General features: G+C 43.1%; 1 protein-coding gene across 2 annotated transcripts in view; it reads left to right on the forward strand.

Annotated features, from left to right (window-relative positions):
* The window catches only part of GRIK5 (glutamate ionotropic receptor kainate type subunit 5), a 565,130-nt gene that overhangs the window by 496,169 nt on the left and 42,032 nt on the right, over nt 1-26,929 (forward strand). For both annotated transcript variants that reach the window (XM_082273102.1, XM_082273101.1), the window contains exons 15-17: nt 14,360-14,533; nt 19,142-19,307; nt 19,549-19,774. In XM_082273102.1, the coding sequence (XP_082129228.1) occupies nt 14,360-14,533; nt 19,142-19,307; nt 19,549-19,774 (566 nt within the window). The remainder of the gene's footprint in view (nt 1-14,359; nt 14,534-19,141; nt 19,308-19,548; nt 19,775-26,929) is intronic.

Raw genomic sequence — 26,929 nt, forward strand, 5'->3', positions numbered from 1 at the left:
TGGCAACCTGTGAGGTTAAGGCAGTGCTGGAAAATAATGGTGGCCACACAAAAATATTGACACTTTGGGCTCAATTTAGACATTTTAACTTAGGGGTGTGCTCACTTTTTTTGCCAGCGGTTTAGACATTATCGGCTGTGTCTTGAGTTATTTTGAGGGGACAGCAAATTTACACTGTTATACAAGCTGTACACTCACTACTTTACATTGTAGCAAAGTGTAATTTCTTCAGTGATGTCACATGAAAAGATATAATAAAATATTTACAAAAATGTGAGGGGTGTACTCACTTTTGTGAGATAATGTTTGTATACACACACACACACACACACACACACACACAGACTATATTGTCAAAAGTATTGGGACGCCTGCCTTTACACGCGGATGAACTTTAATGGCATCCCAGTCTTAGTTCGTAAGGTTCCATATTGAGTTTCTATATTGGCCCACCTATAATAGCTTCAACTCTTCTGGGAAGGCTGTCCACAATATTTAGGAGTGTGTCTATGGTAATGTTTGACCATTCTTCCAGAAGCACATTTGTGAGGTCAGGCACTGATGTGGATGAGAAGGCCTGGCTCACAGCCTCCACTCTAATTCTTCCCAAAGGTGGGTGTTCTATTGGGTTGAGGTCAGGAGTCTGTGCAGGCCATTCAATTTCCTCCACCCCAAACACGCTCATCCATGTCTTTATGGACCTTGCTTTGTGCAGTGGTGCGCAGTCATGTTGGAACAGGAAGGGGCCATCCCCAAACTGTTCCCACAAAGTTGGGAACATGAAATTGTCCAAAATGTCTTGGTATGCTTTGATCTTAGGAGTTCCCTTCACTGGAACTAAGAGGCCAAGCCCAACCCCTGAAAAACAACCCCACACCTTAATCCCCCCTCCACCAAATTGTTTTGGACCAGTGCACAAAGCAAGGTCCATGAAGACGTGGGTGAGCGAGTTTGGGGTGGAGGAATCTAACTGGCCTGACCTCAACTTGATAGAACACCTTTGGGATTAATTAAAGTGGAGACTGTGAACCAGATCTTCTTGTCGAACATCAGTGCCAAACCTCACAAATACGCTTCTGGAAGAATGCTCAAACATTCCCATAGACACACTCCTAAACCTTGTGGACAGCCTTTCCAGAAGACTTGAAGCTGTTATAGCTGCAAAGGGTGGGCCAACTCAATATTGAACCCTACAGACTAAGACTGAGATGCCATCAAAGTTCATGTGCGTGTAAAGCAGAGATGTGAAAACTGTGGCCCTCCAGCTGTTGCAAGTCCCATCATGCCTTTGCGTGTCATGATTGTGGCTGTCGGAGGCTTTCTATGCTCATTGGGACTTATAGTTCTGCAACAGCTGGAGGGCCCCAGTTTTCATATCCCTGGGGTAAAGGCAGGTGTCTCAATACTTTTGACAATTTCGTGTATATATATATATATATATATATATATATATATATATATATATATATATATATATATATATATTTTTTTTTTTTTTTGTTAACAGAGTTTAGGAATGGTTGCCGAAAATAATAGTTCCTTCTGGTAAAAGACAGCACAGACCTTTTCATTTTCTTTGGTTTTTCATACATCGACCCTGATACGATGTAACAGAGAAAACGTCTCTCCGGCAAAGAACGGGTTAGGAATAAATTGGAGCTTTTGCTTACGAAAGCCCTATTTAGATTTACAATATATTTGACCTATTCGGATGTACGTCTGATAAATTAAAACTTGTTAGGTTGCCGAATGTGAGACATCAGAACCCCGAGGCATGAAACACGGCTAATTTCCCCACACAGTTCTGTTTGGAGTTTAGATGCCGGATGAAACACGGGAAGAGTAAACAACAAGCACCGCACAAAATACGCGTTCACTCATTCATATCCAGTTTCCACTCATTTATATCTGGCCCAACAGCTAAATATACAACTGCAGAAAACACTTATTTAAGAGACAGTGGGGTTGATTTATTAAAGAGAAATAGACAGTTCACTTTACAAGATAATTTGCACTTTCCAAGGGGATTTTCCCAGAGCTTAGTAAATGAGATGAAGCTGTGCTAATTTTCATCATCCAATCATGTGCAACTAAAAATGCTGTTTTTTGTTTTTTTTTAATATTTCCTTGCATGTAATTATGTATTCTTTGCAAAGTGAAATTTCACTACATTCACTAATCTCTGGAAACAAATCACTTGCAAAGTGTACCTTCCCTTCCAAAGTGAACAGCTCACTTGCCTTTAGTCAATCAACCCCCATGTCTTCTTGCCCATCCAGAGCAAAGTGACGAAGGGGTTGATTTACTGAAGACAAATGGAGTGTTCACCTGGCAAGGCTAACCAGGCGGCTGGTGATCCATAGGCTGGGGGGGGGGGGGGGTGTCAGACGGACCACACCATACCTCCCCGGACCACACCAGCTCCAGCCCGCAAACCTAACCCCCCCGGTCACCGGCTCACTCACCCTGGGCAGGCAGTGGTGGCGGCGGCTTCCCCCTCAGTCTGCTCCGTGGGCTTCCCCTGCGTCTCCTCCCTCCTCCCCCTCTTTAGCCAATAGCATGGCTTCTCCTTTCAACCAATTGGGAAAAGGGTCTCAGGACCGGCTTCCTGATTGGCCAGGAGGAGAATCAGTCTGGCAATATAGAATATTTATTCGCTATTGTCACACAACTGGGTGGGCTCAGGGCGCAGTGCTCTGCAGCCCGAGCACGCCTTTTTTTTAAGCCTATTAGAGCCTCTGGGCTCTAATCACGTGCTTCAAAAAAAAAAAAAAAATCCCCATTGGAATACATGCGTCCGGCATGTAGATTAGGGGGCCGGACGCATGGATGGGGGGGCGGCGCCCCTGCGCCCCCAATGGATGGGCTGCCACTGCTAGTTACACTTTGCAAGGGAACTTTCTCCAGAGCTTAGTGAAAGAGTTGAAGCACATCTGACTTCCATTATCCAGTCATGTGCAAGCAAAATTTATTTTTTATCTTTCTTGCAAGTGATTGGGTATTCTGTGCAATGTGGGATTTCACCTCATTAACTAAGCTCTGGGTAAAATCCCTTTGCAAGGTGCAACTTCCCCTACAAAGGTGAGCATTTTGTTTGCCTCTAGTAAATAAACCCCTGTTGTCATCCAGAGCAAAGTGATAGTGGGGTTCATTTTATAAACACAAATAGAGTGTTCACTTTGTAAGGGAAATTACTCTTTGCAAGGGAACTTTCCCCAGAGCTTAGTAAATGTGGTGAAGCTATGCTGACTTCCATCATCCAATCATGAGCAAGAAAAAAATGCCTTTTTTTTCCAGTTTTGTTTTGTGTCTTGCAAGTGATTGGGTATTCTTTGCAAAGTGAAATTTCACCACATTCACAACACTCTGGGGAAAATGCCCTTCCTTTGCAAAGTGAACAGCTTATTTGTCTTTAGTAAATCAACCCCTTAGTGCTCCACTTCTTCTGTTGCAGCCACCGCAAAATACTCAGTGCTCCAGTGCATTAAAAAAAGAAAAATATATGCAATACTCATCTCCTCCCCGGCCAGGGGCGTAACTAGAGTGGTTGCAACTGAAATCCGGGCTACATGCTCCTGGGGGCCTGTGCGGCTCCCCTGTACACCTGGATAGGAGGGGCGGCGGGGGCAGCATGTAGAGAAATCACTGTCCTCCTTTTTCCTCCTGTAGCTGCAGGAGGAAAATGGAGGAGATTGGTTCCTCTGTATGCTGCCACCCCTCCTATGCAGTTCACTTGTGTTCTGCTGTCTCTGGGCCCCTGTGTGCTCCCCTGCCCCCCCCCTATTGTACTGCCCCCCCCCCCACTGTGCTCCCTTCCCTCTCCTGCCGGCTGCTGCAAGGGGATGTGTCACAATAGAGAACCAGGAAGGGGTCGGTAAATATGTAATTTACCAGCTCCTTCCTTTTCTGAATGGACAGAGTCATAGTCAGTGACATTGTAAAAAAATTAAATACAATTATAAAAAATAATACAATTAAAATACCCAAAAAAAAAAAAAAAAAAACTACTGACACCAGTGGGTGAACTTCCAGGATCGCAAAGGTCACACTTGCTACCGGGCCTTGGCATTCTTCCACCACTGTGGGGAGGCCCCAAGATGGCAGGAAGGGGTCCACTGCAGAACCTTTGAAAGGGTCCCACAACGAAAGTAAAGGGCTCCAGGATCAATGGGAAGGGCCCCAGCCAGGGGTCTGGGGGGCCCTTCATGGTTTCTTGCACCGGGGCCCTAAGGGTTCTAGTTACGCCTCTGTCCCCGGCACTCCTCTCCAATTCTTTTCTGCTTGTCTGCCCAGATGAATGATGAACAGTGTCATTCAAACCTCTTCCTTTGATCTGCCCCCTGGGGGTATAGTACCACACCAGCCTGGGCTTAGAGGAGAATGCAGCAGCGAAGGAAAATCTGCCACATCATTATGTAGTAGGATTCTGGACCTTCCTTTCAACATAGGAAGACCTGAGGTCACACAACCCCACCAAAACATTAAGGAAAAAGGTATGTATATAATGTTTAACTGCTTGCCGAACGCCCGCCACATACATACTGCGGCAGACTGGCTCGGCTGCACGAATCGCCGTATCTGTACAGCGGGAGCGGTCCTGGGGGCGAGCGCGCGCCCGCCCCCACTAGGCGGCGGGGATGACGATCGCTCCCCGCTGAGAGAGAACAGCAGACCGTTGTTCTCTCTGAAATTATCAAAGAGCGCCTGTGATCCTCCTATATAGGATCACAGGTCTCTATGTTAATTTCACAAGTCCCTCCCCCATACAGTTAGAAAACACCCCCCTAGGCGTACACTTAACCCTTTGATCACCCCTGGGTTAACCCCATCCCTTTGGGGGGTGAACAAGCGCGACTTTACGTGTGAAAAGCGTCTACCTTTTTGTATCCCGTATTGACTGTCCGTTGGCTTAATAAAGAAGCATCATTATATCTGTTGGAGTGCAGCCATTTTTGTTGGTATTTTTAACCCCTTCGCTGCCAGTGTCATTAGTACAGTAACAGTGGATATTTTTAGTACTGATTACTGTAGTAATGTCACTGGTCCCCCCAGAAGTGTCAAAAATGTCAGTTATGGGTCCAATCTGTCCGCCGCAATGTTGCAGTCACGGCAAAAATCGCAGATCGCCGCCATTGCTAGTAAAAAAAAAATAGTAATAATAAAAATGACATAAATCTTTACCCTAGTTTGTAGAAGCAATAACTTTTGCGCAAACCAATCAAAATAAACTTATTGGGGTTTTTTTGTTTTACCAAAAATATGTAGCAGAATACAAATTGGCCTAAAAGGATGAAAAAAATATATTTTTACATTTTTTCTGGTGGAATGTTATATAGCAGAAAGTGAAAAATATTGTTTTTTTTTGTTGTTGTTTTTTTCAGCATTGTTGCTCTTTTTTTGTTTAAAGCACAAAAAATAAAAAATCACACAGGTGGTCAAATATCACCAAAAGAAAGCTCTATTCGTGGGAAAAAAGGACATCAATTTTATTTGGGTACAGCGTCGCACGACCGTGCAATTTTCCATTAAAGTAACGCAGTGCTGTATTGCAAAAAATGGCCTGGTCTTTAAGGGGGCAAATCCTTCCGGTCCAGAAGTGGTTAAAGATGTATTATTATTAGCGGACACAAACATAACAGAGAAACTGCGTGAATTAGCCCTTTTTAATTGTTTTTTACATTTAAAAAAAAAAAAACATTGTAATTTTTTTTTGTAATGTTAAAAATGTTTACAATCATTTTATTTTAAAAATTATTTATTACAATGTTTAATTATTATTTTTATTATTTTTATTTTTATACTTAACATATTGTTATGTTTTTTACAGGACAGGCCTTCAGCGCTGCGGGGGGGGGGGGTAGGGAAAGAGGGCACACAAGGGGGGGGGGCGGATCAGAAGCAGGCAGAACAGGGAGGGGGATCAGTGTCAGAGAAGCAATTACAGAAACTATGCCCTGTGTCTGTTTCTCTCCCAGCAGCAGCTGAAAGCTGGCAGGAGGGGGAAAAACTGGAGTTCAGCTGCTGCAGAGAGCCGCACAGGGCTTTCTTCTGTAATTTCCCCTCCGCTCGACCGCACTGATTCCCTGTGCTGTTGTGGCCCCCCTTTGAGTCCGGGCCCCCTACAGGAGGACTGGTGCCCCCCCCCCCCCCATCAGTGGCCCTGTCCCCATGTGTTTAGTTGTACAATACCCACGTCTTTTGTAAAAATGTATTTTTCTCATAGCGTGAGAATTGGGACTTTAATTGTATCTAATGCGTACAAACAAATCCATTCTAGTATTAAATTATTGAACCCCTTAGTTATATTTTATTGAACAAAATCGTTAAAAGCATTAAAAAAGAACTCAGCTGCATTGTGCAAAGAGATCAGTTTTTCGGATATTACATATTAACACTCAGCAATCAGCTTTGTCTAAAAGTCGTATAGATTTCCACTATTAAATACTTTTGTAGATTTATGTCCTGGCATTATATCTTCCTCTGAAGAAGTTGACTTTGCCTAAATGAAACGTGTCAGAAAATTTGCATTCAAACAATAGTAATCAATTACAAAATGGGCAATGTTGGAAGTCTATAAGACTCATAGACAATGCAGATTGTCAAATGTTGACAATATGCAATACCAGAAGGACTGATCTCTCTTTGCATAATGGAACTATTTTATTAATGCTTTTTGAAATAAAATATAACAAAGTCGTTTTATGATACAATAGCTATGATACAATTAGATATCATTAAAGCAACACTAAACTGTTTTAAAAAAATCAATTGAAACATGCACCTTTTACTGCTTTCAGGCTCCTTCAAATCTCCAAATTCCTTTTTTAGCTGCTGAGATCTGACCTCCAGTTAGACCAGTCTTTCTCAACCAAGGTTCCCCCAGAGGTTGCTAGGGTTTCCTTAAGAAATTAGAAATTTCAGCTAATTACCACCAATTTAAATGGAGCCTTTTCCCATTGACTACCAATCTCAGATAGTGACCACTGACACCAATGATCTTTGAGCTATTTGTAAAGGAAGCATTCTTCCCATTGACCACCAATGTGAGGAATACTCTTCCCACTGGCCACCAATGTACAGAGCATCTTTTCCACTAACCCCCAATGTAAGGAGCATTCATCTCACTGATCACCAGAGAATAGGACTCTTTCTAATTACCAACAATTTAAGGGGAGCCTTCTTTCATTGACAACCATTCTTAGATAAGTAACCACTGACACCAATGGTCTTTAAGCTGTCTGTCCAGGAAGCATTCTTCCCATTGATCACCAATGTGAGGAACATTATTTCCACTGGCCACCAATTTATGGAGCATCCTTTCCACTAACCCCCAATGTAAGGAGCATTATTCCCCACTGATTTCCAGAGTAATGGGACTCTTTCCAATTACCACCAATTTAAAAGGAGCCTTTTCCCATTGACTACCAATCTCAGATAAGTAACCACTGACACAAGTGATCTTTGAGCTACCTGTAAAGTAAGCATTCTTCCCATTGACCACCAATGTGAGGAACATTCTTTCCACTGGCCACCAATGTATGGAGCGTCCTTTCAACTAACACCCAATGCAAGGAGCATTCTTCCCACTGACTGTCAGAGTAATGGGACTTTTTTCCAATTACCACCAATTTAAATGGAGCCTTCTCTATTGACTATCAATCTCAGATAAGTAACCAAGGACACCAAATAATCTTAGAGCTATCTGTACAGAAAGCATTCTTCACATTGACCACGAATGTCAGAAACATTCTTTCCACTGGCCACCAATGTACAGAGCATCCTTTCCTCTAACCCCCAATGTAAAGAGCGTTCTTTTCACTGACCACCCGAGATATAGGGCTCTTTCCAATTACCACCAATTTAAACGGAGCCTTCTCTCATTGACTACCAGTCTCAGATAAGTAACCACTGACACAAATGATCTTTGAGCTATCTGTACAGGAAGCATTTTTCCCATTGAACACCAATACGAGGAATGTTCTTTCCACTAACCCCCAATGTAAGGAGCATTCTTCCCACTGACTGCCAGAGTAATGGGACTTATGTGCTAATGCGAACAAGTACGTTACTCCTGCACGCATATGTAAACAGTGATTCGCACCACACATGTGAGGTATTGTCGGGAACGTCAGAGCAAGAGCAATAATTCTAGCATCAGACCTCCTGTGCAACTCTACACTAGTAACCTGTAAAGGTATATAAAGCTTCACCTATGGAGAATTTTAAGCCACGTAGTTGGCCTAACCTTAGTGTTTTGTTTTTTTCTAACCACTTAAGGACCGGAAAGTTTTACCCCCTTAATGATCAGGCCATTTTTTGCGATACGGCACTGCATTACTTTAACTAACAATTCCTTGGTCATGCAACAATGTACCCAAATAAAATTGATGTCCTTTTTTCCCCCACAAATAGACCTTTATTTTGGTTGTATTTGATCACCTCTGCGGTTTTTATTTTTTGCGCTTTAAACAAAAAAAAAAACTATTCTGAAAAAATTGCTATAGAACATATCCAATAAAAAACCTTAATTTTTTCATCATTTTAGGCAAATATGTATTCTGCTACATATTTTTGGTAAAAAAAAAATCCCAATAAGTGTATATTGATTGGTTTGCGCAAAAATTATCGCGTCTACAAACTAGGGGATAGAGTTATGTCATTTTTATTTTTTTACTAGTAATGGCGGAGATCAGCGATTTTTAGTAGGACTGCGACCTTGCAGCAGACAGATCGGACCCCTAACTGACACTTTTGATGGGACCAATGACATTACTACAGTAATCAGTGCTAAAAATATGCACTGTTACTGTACTAATGACACTGGCAGGGAAGGGGTTAACACCAGGGGCCATAAAAAGGGTTAAGTTTACTCCTAGGGATTGCTTTCTAACTGCGTGGGGGATGGACTCAATAGTAGGAACACAGGATCTCTGTGTTCATCTGGGACAGAACGGCGGTTTGCCTTGTTTACACAGGCAGACCGCAGTTCTGTCTCCATGGGGGTGGCTGGCGGACAGCGCATCAGCTGGACCTGCTGATTGGCTCCCCCTCTGGCACGCGCCTCAACAGTCTATTACATGAAGTGACATACAGGTATGTCGTTTCTCGTAAAAGAGCTGACCTGCCACAGTAAAACTACGGTGGCTGGTCAGCAATTGGTTTTATAAACGCAAATACCATGTGACATACAAAAATTGCAACACGCACCATTTTATTCTATAGGGCCTCTGCTAAAAAAAATATATATATATATATATATATATATATACTTTTTTTGCTGAAAAACTACTTAGAACCCCCCTTAATATCATATATATATATATATATGATATTAAGGGGGGTTCTAAGTAGTTTTTCAGCAAAAAAAGTAGATTTTTACACATAGGAGCAAAGTGTCAGAATTGCCCCGGATGGCAAGTAGTTAAACCTTACACAGTAAAACAGAAAAATGTCAGCGCCTGTCTTTCAGACTCTTTTCTCTTTGTTTGCACCATATTTTTAATCTCCCAAAATGACACAAGCCCCTAAAAGTATATTCTCTTCAACAAGCACTCCATCCCATAGGTTTATCTGTCACACCAGGTATAATAATGTATTGATCTCAGGCTATTTAGGTTCCAAAACATCCATTGCCGTGGCAGTAACATCAGACTAGTGAGAGAAAAAGGCGGCTGAAATGGAAAAGTCAGTGTACTGTAAAAGATTATGGGGCCTATTCATCAAAGTCCCGAGAGCATGATAGTAAATTTGCATGTTGATGATCATGCTGTCCAGGGGATGATGGTGTTCAAGGAGGTGCGCTGTGAATAATTGTCTTCGCTGAGCTGTGCAGATGCTTATTCGGAGGGCTGCATAAAAACATCTTAACTCCAGATACTATAGGAGTGACACGGCTCGGCTCCCAGCTGTCCCTCTTTCAGATCCAAATCCCTCTGTCCCTCTTGTTAGGTCTGTTGTACAATGCTCTGTAGATTAGTACTGAATGTTATCTTACTCTTAAAGCAACTATCAATATGAATAAAAGAACTCCCTGCAAAAAAATGTTAATACTTACCTGTCCTGCTGCCTGCACCACCCAACTCAGATTGTACAATCTCCTTCCAATGCCATCTTAAGAGCATTAAAGGGTCCCGGGCAATGCAGTGCACTGAGGCACCGCCTACACAATCACCCACAAGAATAAAATTGCAAATTGTCGCTAAGCCAATATTTATTGGTACAGCAGTGCCAGGCTAATGACAGCTTCCACGTTGGGCGGCTGGGTCCGGTGAACACACACACGGACAGGATTCAGACTCGACTGTCCTGTGTGTGCCTGTTCCTGGGGAGGCAGACAGGCATTCCTGCAGTTGCGGGCTCCCCCTCCACAGCCCAAGTGGCCTCACAACAGCGCAGGGTCGACAGGCGCTTTCCACCCTGCCACATGTTTGGTGGCGGGATGCACATGGAAATCAGGACTAATGCTTGGCTGGGGCTGGGTCAACTGCCCAGCGTGCCCATTCAGTGAGATGGCCCTGTCTCCTTCAACTTTACCAAAAGTGTATAATATAGCCCAAACCTAAACACTTCAATTGGTATCCAGTCAGACAGGCCTTTGCACTGCATAAATGAGCAAGTGCTGCGCTATATAGAGTATAACAAACATATATAAACCTTTTAAGTGCAAACAAAACAATGGGAATCTATATGCAGAATGTCCAAAAATGACACTTACAAATATCAAAGTACAAGTTGTATATAAAGCGCAAGGTGCAAAAAGATACAAAAGTGTCAAAAAATATACACTATAATACCCAAAGTATTGGGACGCCGTCCTTTACATGCACATGAACTTTAATAACATCCCAGTCTTAGTCTGTAGGGTTCAATATTGAGTTGGCCCACTCTTCGCAGCTATAACAGCTTCAACTCTTCTAGGAAGGCTGTCCACAAGGTTTAGAAGTGTGTCTATGGGAATGTTTGACCATTCTTCTAGAAGCGTATTTGTGAGGCCCAACTCGCTCATCCATGTCTTTATGGACCTTGCTTTGTGCACTGGCGCGCAGGCACGTTGGAACAGGAAGGTGCCATCCCCAAACTGTTCCTCAAAGTTGGGAGCATGAAATCGTCTTGGTATGCTGACGCCTTAAGAATTACCTTCACTGGAACTAAGGGGCCAAGCCCAACCCCTGAAAAACAACCCCACACCATAATCCCACCTCCACCAAATGATTTGGACTAGTGCACAAAGCAAGGTCCATAAAGACATGGATAAGCGAGTTTGGGGTGGAGGAATCTGCACAGAGTCCTGACCTCAACCCAATAGAACACTTTTGGGGGGAATTAGAGTGGAGACTGCGAGCCAGGCCTTCTCGTGCCTGACCTCACAAATGCGCTTCTGGAAGAATGGTCAAACATTCCCATAGACACACTCCTAAACCATGTGGACAGTCTTTCCAGAAGAGCTGAAGCTTTTATAGCTGCAAAGGGTGGACCAACTTAATATTGAACTAGAACGGACTAAGACTGGGATGCCATTAAACTTCAAGTGCAGGCGTCCCAATAGTTTTGAAAATATAGTGTATATTAAGAGCAAAGACTGGATTTTAAAGGTGGCAACAAATGAATATATAACAATTCTAATTGTATTATAAAAATGTAAAACTAGTAGAAATTTAGTAGTAAAACCATCAAGGAATATCCATACAGCTTTTACAATGAAGATACAGTAACTTCACCTCTACATGTTTCACCAGACTATGGCTTCTTCAGGAGACTTTACAAATACTGCATGCAAAACCACTAAACATTCAAATACAATATATTAGTCAAAACAGACACAAAACTACAAAAAAACACATAATGTACTTGTATATAGAAAAATTACCCATTGCAATAACTATTTAGCATCTGACACACTCTAATGCCCCATTTACACCTGAGCATAGAGGAAACGCGCACAGAAACACATATTTCTGCACGCATTTTCAGAACAGGCCAAAAATGCACCAAAATATGCAACACGCATTTGGGTGCCATTCCTTCGTAATTGCATCCCAAATGCAAAAAAAAAAAAAAAATGGGAAATTACTCACACTACAAAATATCTGAGAAACGATCAAAATGCACTGTTCAAAAAAGAGCCACAATCAGCTGAAAAAAATTCAAGTGAATGGGCGGCCCTGCACTGTCGCGCCAAAACTATGGAAAAATTGGGTAAAAAATAAAAAAACACAACATACTAATCTGGCTTTTGAAGCACTACCTGAGAAAATGTAGCAGATAAAAATAAGCTATTCAATTACAAATATATTTTTAGTTCATCGTGTCATTTTCTTTCTTTCATTTTTATAATAATTATTTTCTTGCATAGATAAAGACTCAAAATGTCATTCCAGTTTCAAAATATTTGTGCTCATTCAGCACAAAAAAGTGATCTTTGTAGGGTGACCAAATCTTCTGTTATTGGGCATCAGTAAACCAAGGATGAAATAGGGACACCCGGAAACATTCCAAGTAGGTTTGTCAATGCAGGAGGGCTTTGTACAGCAAATGTATAGCATAAATCACGACAAAACATCTGCTTGTCTGAGCTACTCAATAAGCTCAACTCCATTCCTTATTAACCAGGTTCCCTTAATTCCCAAAACAAATAGGCAGCTCTGGTACCTTATTAGTGTTTTTGCAGCAGTCATCCTTTTCATACGGCACCCACAGCAGAGAGTATGAGAGGAAGAGAGACCCTAGCAGCTGAGAATAATACTGAGGTCTGGCTAACAGGTCAGATGTAGACCTAGGAAGGAAGGATCTATCCTTCCCAAAGCTCTACAAAGTCTCCAGGCTCCAGGACCTATGCCAGTACTTCTTAAGATATAAAAACAATAACAACGTTTGTTTACTCTAAAGCAGACATGAACCCTGGAGCTCCTGACCATACATAGGTGAGAAACCTAACTTACCTGGGCCTCCAGTCAGCTGCAGATCTCATAAACCTCCTACAGTGCCTCCAAGCTACTTTAGTGTCCCCCATTTTCCCATAGTGGCCAAAAGCACCCCTCAACCAGCCCTAAGAGTCCACAGTGCCCCCCAGCAACCTACATTCCCCCTAGCTTGCTGCAAAGCCTCCAGGCCCCTCATGGTGCTCCCCAACCTCCAAAAGTGTGCACTTACAAAGACCCCAGCCTCCTGGAGAGACCCCATCACCCACAGTTTCCCTCAGCTCCCTCCAGAAACCTCATCCCTTACAGGACCACCAAGTCTGCTGCAAAGTCCCCTAACTACCCCCAGAACCCCCAGCTCGTCATCATAAAACCCAACTTTATCTAGAGCCTTCCCAGCATTTTACTACAAATCCTGTATTCCCATACATTTACTGTGTGAGTAATTTTTGTTTGGCTATTGGGGTATGAAAGGTTTTGGACAATTTGCCAGGCCCTGGTCTCAATAGGATGGAGAACCACTGGCCCAAGTGACAAGTATACTCTGTCCACAATCCTGCCAGCCAGTGCCAAACACTTCATCATAAGAAGTGAGGTAACCATTGTGAAGAAGTCAGTTTTAAGGTATCACCCCTCAATCTACCATGGTGCTTTTAGACCATCTGACAGCCCTAAGAGTTCCCAGCAACCTACAGTTCCCCCTAGCTTACTGCAAAGTCTCCAGGCCCCTCATAGTGCCCCCAACCTCCAAAAGGATGGAGAACCACTGGCCCAAGTGACAAGTATACTCTGTCCACAATCCTGCCAGCCAGTGCCAAACACTTCATCATAAGAAACGAGGTAACCATTGTGAAGAAGTCAGTTTTAAAGTAGCCATACATATATTGATTTTCTCTTGTTTAGCCTGTGGTCTGAATGAGTGAAGATCAATCAACTTCACGATCCATGCTAACAGAGTGGATAAATTAATCTCCATTGTTGGCTACTATAATCCAACAGCTTGCATACCCAAACAGGTTGGCCAATCATTTTTCAGTCCAATCAGTTGATTTTTAAAAACATGTTTGTCGAGGTTAGTTGTATTTGCTTGAATTTTGGGCCCTAGCATGTCTATGTCCACCTTTAGTTTCCAGTAATGACGAGCCTTCCTGTTAGGAAACAGCTGGCTTGCAGATGTTATTGCATTTTAGGTTAAAGAAAACATAAATGTAAACCTAATTGGTTGCTGTCTACATGGTCATTATATTTTACTTGGTCAGGTTTTAACCCGACCTTTATACAATTATAATACAACTACACCTTGATTATAGTAGGTCAACTTTCTCATTCAATACCGATAATGAGAGTGGTCTACCAGCATGTGTGCTTTTACCACCCTTCTTATTATTTAAAATGTATTGCTGGCAGGTTAATGATTGCAAATTTTTGTCTTTCTCCACCAGATTGAGTCCCTATGAGTGGTACAACCCACACCCATGCCTTCGTGAGCGCCACCACATCCTTGAGAACCAGTACACACTGGGGAACAGCCTGTGGTTCCCTGTAGGAGGGTTTATGCAGCAGGGGTCAGAGGTCATGCCCAGGGCACTGTCGACAAGATGCGTCAGTGGGGTCTGGTAAGTTTCATCCTTGGTGAAATAAGGAAACCCATCGACTTAGTGAACCTGGATGGGCAAGATTTAGGTCAAACTTTTTTTTCACTTTAAATAAAATTGGAGATAGTTCAAAACCCTTCAAGTTTTGGGGATATTTTCATTCATTCCTGTCCTGAAGATGCAACAGGAAGTGAGGAGAAATCTTTCAAAACTGAGGGGAATTCGCTTTCACTGGAACAGGGGTTCCTGTTGGAATACAGTTCAAGGAGGGATTAAGGTGCTGAAACCAGATTAGCAACTCTCAGGTTAAGGTCTAAACTTCACCGTGCCAGACCAGCAATCTTCATACTTCTTAATTAATTCCAAGGAGTAAAAAGTTCAATTGAGCAATCAACCCTAACGCTCATAGCTATGAGTAAGGTCATCTGTTGATGAAATCGCTTTAGCATTGGTTGCTCTATGGAATATTTTACTCCTTGGAATTATTAAAGAAGTCGTTTTTATACTCGCAGAAACAACGGGGTTTTTTTTTTTTTGGGTGGGACTATGCATGCCAGAAGGAGTACTCGCAAACCATATAAACAAAAATTCACATCTTATCACACATATAGTTAAAAAACATAGATACCAACATGCATCTTCTCATTTATTGCACATGATCCCAAATACAAACAATGACATGGATATATGTCATGGCTATGATATAAGCACCATACATAGAAGTTCCTCAAAGGCCAACGCATTTTGCTAAAAATATGTGCTTCCTCAGGGCTAGGGGCACAAGGATAGTGCCTTCTACAACAAAAGTATAAATCATGAATTTCAAAATTCTCTTATATTATTTCCAACACAACTCATATATCCAAAAAAATACTGGTAATACATCTATATATAATGTGCATCTGTGAGACCCATCTGAGCGTTATAATGGTATCAGTCACCCATAGAGGACGCTGGGGTATATCGGAAGAGGCCAATCGGAGAGGTCCTAATAGAGGGTTCTAGCACATAATAGATAATCATTATATATCATGTGCTCACCATTCTGCATTAGGAGAGTAATTTATACCTTTTAGACTCTTAATTATTAAGTACCAGGCTGGGGTCCACTCCTCTTATGTACAGATGTTAAAAGGCAGGTATAACATATCCCATATGGTAATATACAGGCATGGGTTCCCTGTAAAAACTTATTGACTATCATTATTATCCAGGCCCAGCAGTTATGCGATTAGCCAATTGGCAAAAAAAAAAAAAAATCCATACCTGCGTTTATCTCAGATATGTTGATCGCCTCTATTAAAGTCCCTAAAGGGAAGGGGGGGGGGGGGCGTGGGAGGAGGGAGAGAGACAGCCGGGGCTATACAGCCAGATAAGAAAATTAACTCTCCCTTTGGTCTATCTTGATAGTGATGGTCCCCTTAGTATTATCCTGTCCGTCCTCCATCCATCAATCCAATGGGGAGACTAGATGTACAGACAGGGGAGTTTGCAGCAATGTTCAACAAACCCATCACAAGTAAGTAGAAAGGCAAAAAGAGGAATATATGAAGGTCCATTACCTGTGTATCCCTGCTTTCTCAACTCTCTCCAGGTGGCGTGTTCTCCCGCCATGTCAGTCCCTTTAATACACGCCGTTGGTGCCACTGCCAGGTGGAGGGGGTGTATTTAAGGAACTGACATGGCGGGACAACACGCCACCTGGAGAGAGTTGAGAAAGCAGGGATATACAGGTGATGGACCTTCATATATTCCTCTTTTTGCCTACTTACTTGTGATATGATATGTTGCTGCTAATTCCCCTGTTTGCTCATCTAGTCTTCCCATTGGATTGTTGGATGGAGGACGGACAGGATAATACTAAGGGGGCAATCACTATCAAGATAGACCAAAGGGAGAGTTAATATTCCTATCTGGCTGTATAGCCCTGGCTGTCTCTCTCCCTCCCCCCCCCACCCCCCTTCAGGGACTTTAATGGAGGGGATCAACATAATTGAGATAAACGCAGGTATGGAGGGTTTTTTTTTTTGCCAATTGGCTAATCGCATAACTGCTGGGCCTGGATAATATTGTCAGTCAATAAGTTTTTACAGGGAACCCATGCCTGTATATTACCATATGGGATATGTTATATCTGCCTTTTAACATCTGTATATAAGAGGAGTGGATCCCAGCCTGTTACTAAATAAGTAAGAGTCTGAAAGGTATAAATTACTCTAATAATGCCGAATGGTGAACACATGATATATAATGATATTCTACTGTGTGCTAGGACCCTCTATTATGTGCTAGGACCTCTCCGATTGGTCTCTTCCGATATACCCCAGTGCCCTCTATGGGTGACCGATACTGATACCGTTATAGCTCTGAGGTGGGTCTCACAGATACACATTATATATAGATGTATTACCAGTATGGAATTTATGGACATATGAGTTGTGTTGGAAATATTATAAGAGCATTTTGAAATTAATGATTTATTCTTTTGTTGTAGAAGGCACTATCCTTGTGCCCCTAGCCCTGAGGAAGCACATGTTTTTAGCGAAACGCGTTGGCCTTTGAGGAACTTATATGTATGGTGCTTACCTCATAGCCATGACGTATATCCATGTTGCTGTTTGTATTTGGGATCATGGGCAATAAATGAGAAGATGCATGTTGGCATCTATGTTTTTTAACTATATGTGTAATAAAATGTGAATTCATTTTTATTTATTTGGTTTGCGAGTACTCCTTCTGGCCTGCATAGTCCGACTCAAAAAAAAAAAAAACCCCAGTTGGTGACAACTGTAAAATGTTGGAATTTATATCACTTTTTATTTTGGTCAGCATCAGGACAAATAAAGACTGTAAATCTCCTTAGTGGGGACACAAAAAACATGACAGGTGTTCCATTACTTCCCTACCCTATCCAAAACTAAAAAAAAAAAAACAGTTTGGCTATAAAACAATTAAAAATATCCTAGCTTTGCAGAGCTAAAAAAAAAATCTACTACATATACTGCAAGGATTTACCTGCTTCTGTGCAGGGGATATTAGAATTGTCTTTTCGGGCTGAGGATTTTGAAAATAAGACAACATGTCCCAGCATGCTTCAGTTCTCTTGGGCTATCTGGGCCAGGCCTGATGCAGACTGAAGGATAATGCCGTATAATGATAATTGTATTAATCTAATTATATATCAGTCCCTGTAGTATCACTACTGGTAGGATGGAAGTTAATGAGCTTGCAGGATAGCCATCGAGGAATGTAGGGTATAACTGTCTATGGTGGCCTATTCAAACTATTATTAGTACATCCTTGCAATGGTGTTTTTCAAACCTCAATGGTCTCAAGGCACTAGAAGAGGGCAAATGAGGCATTTGCCTGGGGCTCTAGCTATCTAACTATGCTAAGAATTGCAGATTAAGTGATCTCAGGTCATCCTTTTCTCTTTTTTTTCCATTTGGAAAGACCTAATCTATCTGATTTAAGGTTATTCTTAACACAAACAGCCACATGGCTAGAAAGGAGATTCATGCTTTATATACAGTCTCACTAGAGTTTCTGTACGGAAAAGTGTAAGCTAGTGGTCTCCAAACTGCGGGCCGGTGGTCAGATGTGGCCCTTTGCTTGCTTTTATCTGCCCCTTGGCTCATTATTTCCCCACTGTCAGCAACAGTGGGGCATATTTTCTGCCACTGATACAGACAATGTAAAACTATTCCTCTCACTGACACCAACAGTGGGACACTATTCCTCCCACTGACATCAATGTTGGGGCACTATTCTTCCCACTGACATCAATGATGGGGCACTATTCCTCCCACTGACACCAATGATGGGGTACTATTCCTCCCACTGACACCAATGATGGGGCACTATTCCTCCCACTGACACCAACGATAGGGTACTATTCCTCCCACTGACACAGACAACGTGGGCACTGATCCTCTCACTGTCCTTACCGATGGGGTACTGTTCCTCCCACTGACACCAACCATGGGACACTATTCCTTCCACAGACACCAATCATGAGGGACTATTTCATCCACTGACATCAACCATGGGGCAGTATTCCTCCCACTGACACCAACCATGGGGCACTATTGCTTACACTGACACCAACCATGGGGTACTATTCTTCCCACTGACACCAACCATAGGGAACTATTCCTTCAACTAACACCAACCATGGGGCACTATTGCTTCCACTGGCACCAACCATGGGGCTCTAGTGCTCCCACTGACACCAACCATGGGGCACTAGTCCTCCCACTAACACCAACCATGGGGCACTAGTCCTCCTACCGGACACAAACCATGGGGCACTAGTTCTCCCACTGATACCAACCATAGGGCACTATTCTTCCCACTGACACCAACCATGGGGCACTAGTCCTCCCACTGACACCAACCATGGGGCACTAGTCCCCCCACTGACACCAACCATGGAGCACTAGTCCTCCCACTGACACCAACCATGGGGCACTACCCCTCCCACTGACACCAACCACAGGGCAATATTCTTCCCACTGACACCAGGACATTTTCTACTCCTTCTGGCCACAGTCTGCCCCATCTAAAGTTTGAAGGTGATGGTTTTGGTATATATGGCATTGATTGACATATTCCTGGGCTTCTCTCTAGGTGGGCCTTCACACTTATCATCATCTCCTCCTACACTGCCAACCTTGCTGCCTTCCTGACCGTACAAAGAATGGAGGTCCCTATAGAATCAGCTGATGACCTTGCTGATCAAACCAATATAGAGTATGGAACCATTCATGGTGGGTCCACCATGACCTTCTTCCAGGTCTGTACATCTGTATTCTTACATACAAACTTAACACTTTTTGACTTATATTGAACCCTCCAAGTGAAATTAAATTACATTAGCCAAGTTATATTTATTTGGGTTTTAGTTAGTTGGGTTCTTGATTGTAGTTTTCCTAGTCCAATCATAAATTTTGCTACTTTGTAGTATATATTTTTAAAAGGGCCATTGCAACACCTTAGTCAGGCTATATATCTTTTTGACTATTGTGTTTCCCTAGAATTCCCGATATCAAACCTACCAGCGCATGTGGAACTACATGAACTCAAAGCAACCCAGTGTGTTTGTGAAGAGCACAGAGGAGGGAATAGCGCGTGTCCTAAACTCTCGCTATGCTTTTCTACTGGAGTCCACCATGAATGAGTACCACCGCAGGCTCAACTGCAATCTCACTCAGATTGGGGGTCTGCTCGATACAAAGGGCTATGGCATTGGCATGCCACTAGGTAAGGCAAGATTCTATCTATTTACTTGCTTATAACCTTTAGCAACTTCAGTTTCACAGCACGATTCGGCTCTGATGTGACTGCATGATAAATTAGTTCACTTCTTATAATAGGTGACTGTGCACAGTAAATTAATCCAAAGCAGCCAATCATAAACCATTATTTAATTACTGACTGCTCCAGGCTATGACCCTGATTGGTTGCCTTGGATTACTGCTCATTATTGCTCATCACATGCCTTTTTAAAGGCACATTAATGAAATCAGAGTTTTAGGATACAAACATGAACATTTTGAGTGTAAATAGTCTCCGAGGATGCTGTTGCTGTCCATCCAGTTTTCATCCTGGCAGTTGCCTCGCATAGTACCTTCAGTTCTGAATGCCCTGGGTTTTCAGCCTGTGTAAAATGCATGCCAGCGTGTTTTCTGGTTCCAGGATCACTTCATTGCAGGCTTAACCACTTAAGCCCCGGAAGATTTTACCCCCTTCCTGACCAGGGGGTATTTTGCGATTCGGCACTGCGTGACTTTAACGGACAATTGCCTAAACGAATTTGACGTCCTTTTTTTCCCCACAAACAGAGCTTTCTTTTGGTGGTATTTGATCACCTGTGTGATTTTTTGATCATGCGCTATAATCAAAAAAAGAGCGACAATTTCGCAAAAATAACAATATTTTTCACATTTTTTTATATGAAATTCCCCCTCCCCAAAAAAATGTAAAAATCAAATTTTTTTTAAATTTTTGGCCAATTTGTTTTCTGCTACCTATGTTTGGTAAAAAAAGTCACAATAAGCGTATTTTGATTGGTTTGCGCAAAAGTTAGTGCGTTTACTAACTAAGGGAAAGATTTTTGTTGTTTTTTTTTTTTAACGAGTAATGGCGGCGATCTGCAATTTTCTTTTGCGGGACTGCGACATTGCAGAGGACAGATTGGACCCTTGACTGACATTTTTGACACTTTTGGGGGTACCAGTGACATTACTACAGTAATCAGTGCTATACATATGCACTGTTACTGTAAAATTACACTCGCAGTGAAGGGGTTAACTTTATTGGAGAAGGAGGGGTTAAGTGTGTCCCTAGGGGCGTGCTTCTAACTGTGCAGGGATGTGGCTGTGTGTGTAACCGCACAGATCAACGGTCCTACATAGTAGGACCGTTAGATCAGTGCTTTTACACAGGGGAGAATGACAGGCGGCTTTGTTTACACTAGCCGCCTGCCTTTCTCCCTTCACAGCGGACGATCGCGAGTGACCGGCGGACATCGGGTCCGCCGGTCACACGCACTGAGGTGTCCGTGAACGAGTCGAGGCGGGAGCGCGCCTCCGGCGGCACACGCCCGCCCGCTATTGGCTCCCATGGCTAATGACGCACCGGTACGTCACTTTGCCTGGCCGGGGCTGACCGCCGCAGTATATGTACTTGCGGCGGTCGGCAACCGGTTAAACACACACAAACACGATGGAGCAGGATCCTGGACAGGGTGTTACAGTCCCACTCATCTTGATAAATCCAGTTGTGTTGGATTAAATAGTGTACATCTTACAGTAAAGTCAATGACACACTAGCAATCCTGTTAATGCCAGCAACTCCCCAGCAACAGCATTGCTAGAAACAAAAGACATACTCAATGGACCACTTGGGTTTTTTTCCCTCTTATGTTTCTAAGGCTTCTTTATGTTTCTCTGCTTGTAATTGAAGAAACCATTTACCTATTTCTATAGTGTCATTCCTTTGCTGCCCAGACCATTGAGGCATTGTTTCCTAGCATTAGCAGTTTACTTAGTAATTTATTTTTTTTAAAGGGAGATTTTTATTATTACATTTGCAAATATAAAAGGATATTGATCATATGTAAACAGTGTATATCCAAGAGTACAGCATGATTACACAATGGATTAAGAGTAAATGTACTGTAAATGTGAACATATGTCATAATATTCAGTCTATTGATCACTGTGGATAATACAACCCTTATTCACTCAGTACAATAAAACATAATATTATAGAGCAAGTGACTCTAATACCCAAAATAGACTAACAAAGCTACTGCAATCTAATCTGTACTATTTTGGTCTGCCTTGTATATTAGTAAAGGCCCGTACACACGTAGCGATTGTCGGCCGTAAATATTCGGCCACCGACCAATCGGCCGATTGTCGGCTTGTTAGTATGATGCTTCCGACAACCGACTGCGACTTTTCGGCCAAACAGAATCTGGGGTGCAGACTTTAAAATTTTTGTTGGCCAACACCAGAACGGCCTATTGTTCCTCAGTCAGTACAGAATTCGGCCGACAAACAGCAGATGAGCAAGACTGGGCATGCTCAGAGAAGAAAAAACACACAGAAAGTTAACCATCACATTACATCACTTCTGCAGTCGGCTGTTGTTGGCCGACAAAATTCGTGTGCAGTCTTTATCACTTTTCAACTGACAGGACAGCACCGGACAAAAGACGTCGTTCGGCCGACAATCGGTACGTGTGTACGGGGCTTTAAAATGAGTTTTGCAGAAGCCATTAGACTCCCTATAAGTTCCGGTTCACACTTGGGCGATGCGGGAAGGCTGTGAATTCGCAGCCTGTTCCCGCATCGCATCCGCACAAGAGGCAGTTCACACTGCCATATGCGATACGCAGGGGGTGTCAATTAAATGTTAACGACACCCCCAGTTTGATCGCATATCGCAGTGCGATCTGACAGTTTTGCACAGGATCAGATCGCACAAGTGTGAACCACTGTGCGATCCGATCCTGATGCGGCTGAAAAAATGCCTCCTGTGCGTCTTTGGTGCGGGTGCAGTGCGAATTTCAGCCATACAAAGTGTATAGCTGAATTTGCATCCGCACAGGAGATCGCATGTAATGAAGGAGCAGTGCGCTCCAAATTACATGTGATCTCCGCAGCCGCACAAATGTGAACCGGAGTCATCATTCTAGGGAAATGGTGTGGTGGGTTCCCAATCAGGGAGACCACAGCTTATCAAGCTCGAGCTTCCTAGGTCATTTTGTATAACAGTAATGGGCCATACACACTATAATTTTTTTGAAGACTTTTTCCTTTAGACTTACCAAAACCATGTAATATGAGGTCAGACCTAAACACTTTCAATTTGTATGCAATCTGGCAGGCCCTTGCACTACATAGAAAAGGTAAATCTGAAGGAAATCTAACCACAAAAGTTGGATAGTGTGTATCCAGCTTAAAGCGGTTGTAAACCCTTGAAAAAAAAAAAAAACACCTGCAAGACAAAGGCATAATGGGCTAGTATGCATCGCATACTAGCCCATTATGTGTAACTTACCTTAGAACGAAGCCCCGACACGGACCCCCGGACATCGCTGCGGGCGCTGCCATGATCCATCGCCGTCTCTTCCGGGTTCGGCGGCTCCGGCGCGGTGATTGGCCGGAAGAGGCGGCTCCGGCGCGATGATTGGCCGGAGCCGCGATGACGTCACTCCCGCGGCAAGCTCCCGGCAAATTAATTGAAGGTCCCCCCGGACCTTCAGAGCGCATGCGCTGCTCGCGAGAGCCGCTGCATGCACTGTAAATATCTCCTAAACCATGCCGGTTTAGGAGATATTATTTGTACCTACAGGTAAGCCTTATTATAGGCTTACCTGTAGGTAAAAGTGTCAAAAAGCGGGATACTACCGCTTTAAGGCTTGGTTGATAAGTCCCTGCCAATAATCAATGGTGGGAAAACCAGAGGAATCTCACAGAAGAGCTATAGCTTGCTTTGTAAAAAAGTAAAGTAGACGGAGAAGGGGTTTGGTGTAATTGCACATATTGGAATTGTCTAAGTAGCCCAAATGGATATCTAGTAGGGTCACAAATAATAGTATAGTAGCAAGAAGTCTGATACTTCTGACCAAAAGGTCCTCAATTTTGGACATTCCCAGACCATAGGTAAAAATGTATAACAAAAAGTGCAGCGCTATCAAATATGGATTATGAAGATGATCTCGAGGAGAGCAGTCCACAGGTGCAAATTACGGTGAAGCATGCACAAGATATAAACATTCAGTGCTCTTCAATGTCTCATTAGCCTCCCACACTTAGCCCCTGTGTCACCAGACGGGCTAGTAAGACATAAACTTTCTCCAAGGATATCGCCAATATAGATCAGATCAGTATTCCTCTTCATCAGAAGATAAGGCTCACAGGTAACAGATCACAGGTCCATAAAGGGGGTCACAGGTCCATAGGAAAACAAAGGTCCGGACATAGTGCATTACCGCAATAAATTACTTTATTGAACATAGCATAAAATCATAAAAATTACCTTGTAAAGCAGGATACAAGTGCATGTGATGAGCAGATTGTATTACACACAGCAGTCTCGACCGCAATGGATGGCAGGTGACGTCACCGGCCCCTCCCCCTTCGCACGCGTTACGTCCCACTGCGCAGGACTTCATCAGCTATTGGTAAGGGAGAAGGACAGGGCTACTTATAGTCACTCATAGGTAAAAATGTACCTTTATTAGAACATTATCTCTGACAAGTAGGGGTAGTTTGCCCATTTGAGCAGTTTATATGGTGTATAATAAACACTATGGAGATATTTCGATTGAATTGATCTATATCTAGAGGAGATGACTGAGGTGATATGTGGACCCAAAGGATGTGGACCCATCCTCTGGGAGATCTGCCAGATGTTTGCCCGTGACATTTAGTCAAAGTATAGCTGGTTATACATTTAAAACTGTATTTCTTTAAACCAGCGGGTTGAATGAAAAATGATCTGATTCCCCCATCCACACATTTAGGATGAATGGGAATCACTCCTACTGTGCTATTGTATTCTGACAATGAGGAGACTTCCCCTCTGTCAGAACACACAGATCAGTGTTGCCGGCTAGAACCAGAGGCACTGATTGTTCAGGATAAAACCCAACAGGCTGGTTGTACGGAAGTCGATCCTTCCTGCCCATACGTGGATCGAAATTTGGCTGGTCTCCGCTGAACCAGCCTAATTTCGATCCATGTATGGCCGCCTTATGTCGCTTAGTCTTAGAATAAAAAAGGATAGAGTAATATCTAGAAATCTGTTTTGGTGCTCCGGATGGGTCGCATGCGCTCTAATTTGGAAGGAGACTCCAACCCAAGCCCAACTTAGCTGCTGCAGCGTTTCTGATCTTTTTACAGTAATTGTACCTGTTCCCTGATAAACTGCCCATTACAAGGAATGTGATTCCATCTAGTAGTAAAGCCTCCTCTGTCAACAGTTCAAGTGATTGCAAAGATTTCAATAGTTTTGCACAGAGCGACCCAAACCTCCTCTTCTGGGGTCCCCTGCCGGCACTTTCCACTCTTCCTCTTCTTTCTCTACCCCCTAGCAAGCCTCTTCAGCCCTCATGATTTCATTAACATCAATGGCTCCCACTGCTGCCTCCATGTCAAGTGAGGTGAGAGAGCAGCGCTGGGTGGAGATCAGGCTTTGTTAAGTATTTAGTAGGGGGGGGGGGGCTGAGGGTAAGTAAGTGACAATAGAAGGTATTTTACCTTAATGCAGAGAATGCATGAAGGTAAAAAGCTTAACGTAGTTGTAACCCTAAAAAAAAAAAAAATAAGATCATGTTTCTTTAAGGCATGATCTTTAGCACAGTGCTTGTGCTGTGTAATTTGTCCCTTCCTATATTGTAATATACCTGGTTGATCCTGCCTGTTCCTCTGTCCTCCTTTGTGTACTGACCACGGTAATCATGGCTGCTGATTAAACTGGTACAAAGTCTATAAGAGGCTGACCGCTTCTGCAGCTGGGCGGGGTTGGATGGTGCACTGAGCCATACTTGAGTTTAGGGCAGTATGTGTCCAGCCTGCATTCTGACCAATCGTCCCTGGCTACATACTGCTCAGAACAGTAGTACCACTTGGTGCACCTTCCAGCCCCGGCCACAGAAGCGGTCAGCCTCTCATAGAGTTTGAGAGGCACCCAGCAGTGGGGCTGGATCGTGCACCTGTGCCCTCCGCCACACCTAAATGCTGGAGTCATGCACCAGAGATAAACACCCAGTGTACATGGGGCCTTAAAGTACAAAAAAGAACCCGTCAAGGGAAAAATAGATAATATAATCACTTTTCCCCAACTTCCATAGTGCAAGGGGCAAAGGCGTGCAGTGCCAATTTCCCCTACTTTCTGGCACCCTGTCTCCCCCCTGCATTGCTGCCAGCTTCCATCCTCTCCTCTCCCACCAGGTGCTCTGGGGGATGTTTGAGGATGGAGAGCAGGGGAAGGGGCTTGCAAATATTTAATATACCGGCCCCTTCTTTTTTTCTGAAGGAACACAGTGAGTGATCCGTACCAGCTGCTCCTGTGTTCATTCTTAACTGAAGCATAGTAAACTATATTTACTAAGCTTCAGTTTGTGAATGAACAGGAAGCCTCTCTGCACAGAGCGCTTCCCATTAGTTCATTGTCCATTGCAGCTAAGGCTGAAGAGAAAAGGAATGGGAAAGTTCTGTCCTCAATCCCTTTCTCTGTCTCAAAAGTGAGACATCAGGGGTCTGTTTAGACCCTTGATATTGCACCAAATTCCCACAACAGGGCTCCTATAAAAATAATGTTGTAAAAAAAATAATAAAAAAATAAAAAACAATTGTAAAAAATAATAAAAACTACTAATACCAACCCCTGCTTTACTGACACCATCCACTGCTCTGCTGATATTCACCGATGTGTGTTTGTGCTCTGGGGTGCACGCCCTAATTCAATAGGCTGCGCACACCAATGGCAAGGGGTGATATCATCCTCCTTCTGACAAGATCCCGGGGAATACTGAGTAGCCCAAACCTCACAAGAGGACACTGCAGCACAACATAGGATCATCTCGTCACAAGATAGGGGACTTTCTCAGAGATCTTGCTAGAAAGAGGATGGCACCCCCTTGCCTAGAGCTGCAGAAGGAATCAGGGGAAAGGAAGGTATAGGTGGTTTATTTTTTGTTTGTTTGTTGGGCATTTTCATCCAGCATTTTAGGGATTGTAAATTCCAACTTTAGAGTCTCTGTTGTGATCTTTGAGGACCATCGAGAATATATTACTTTGCAGTAAAAGCACCTAGAGAGCTCAGAGATGCCTTGTTTCAAAGCTCCTTTACTGCTTGTTAAGAATATGTAAATACTTTAATATGCATAGTATGGGCAGA

This window comes from Pelophylax lessonae, assembly GCF_965119305.1.
Source record: "Pelophylax lessonae genome assembly, chromosome: 12".
Lineage (NCBI taxonomy): Eukaryota > Metazoa > Chordata > Amphibia > Anura > Ranidae > Pelophylax > Pelophylax lessonae.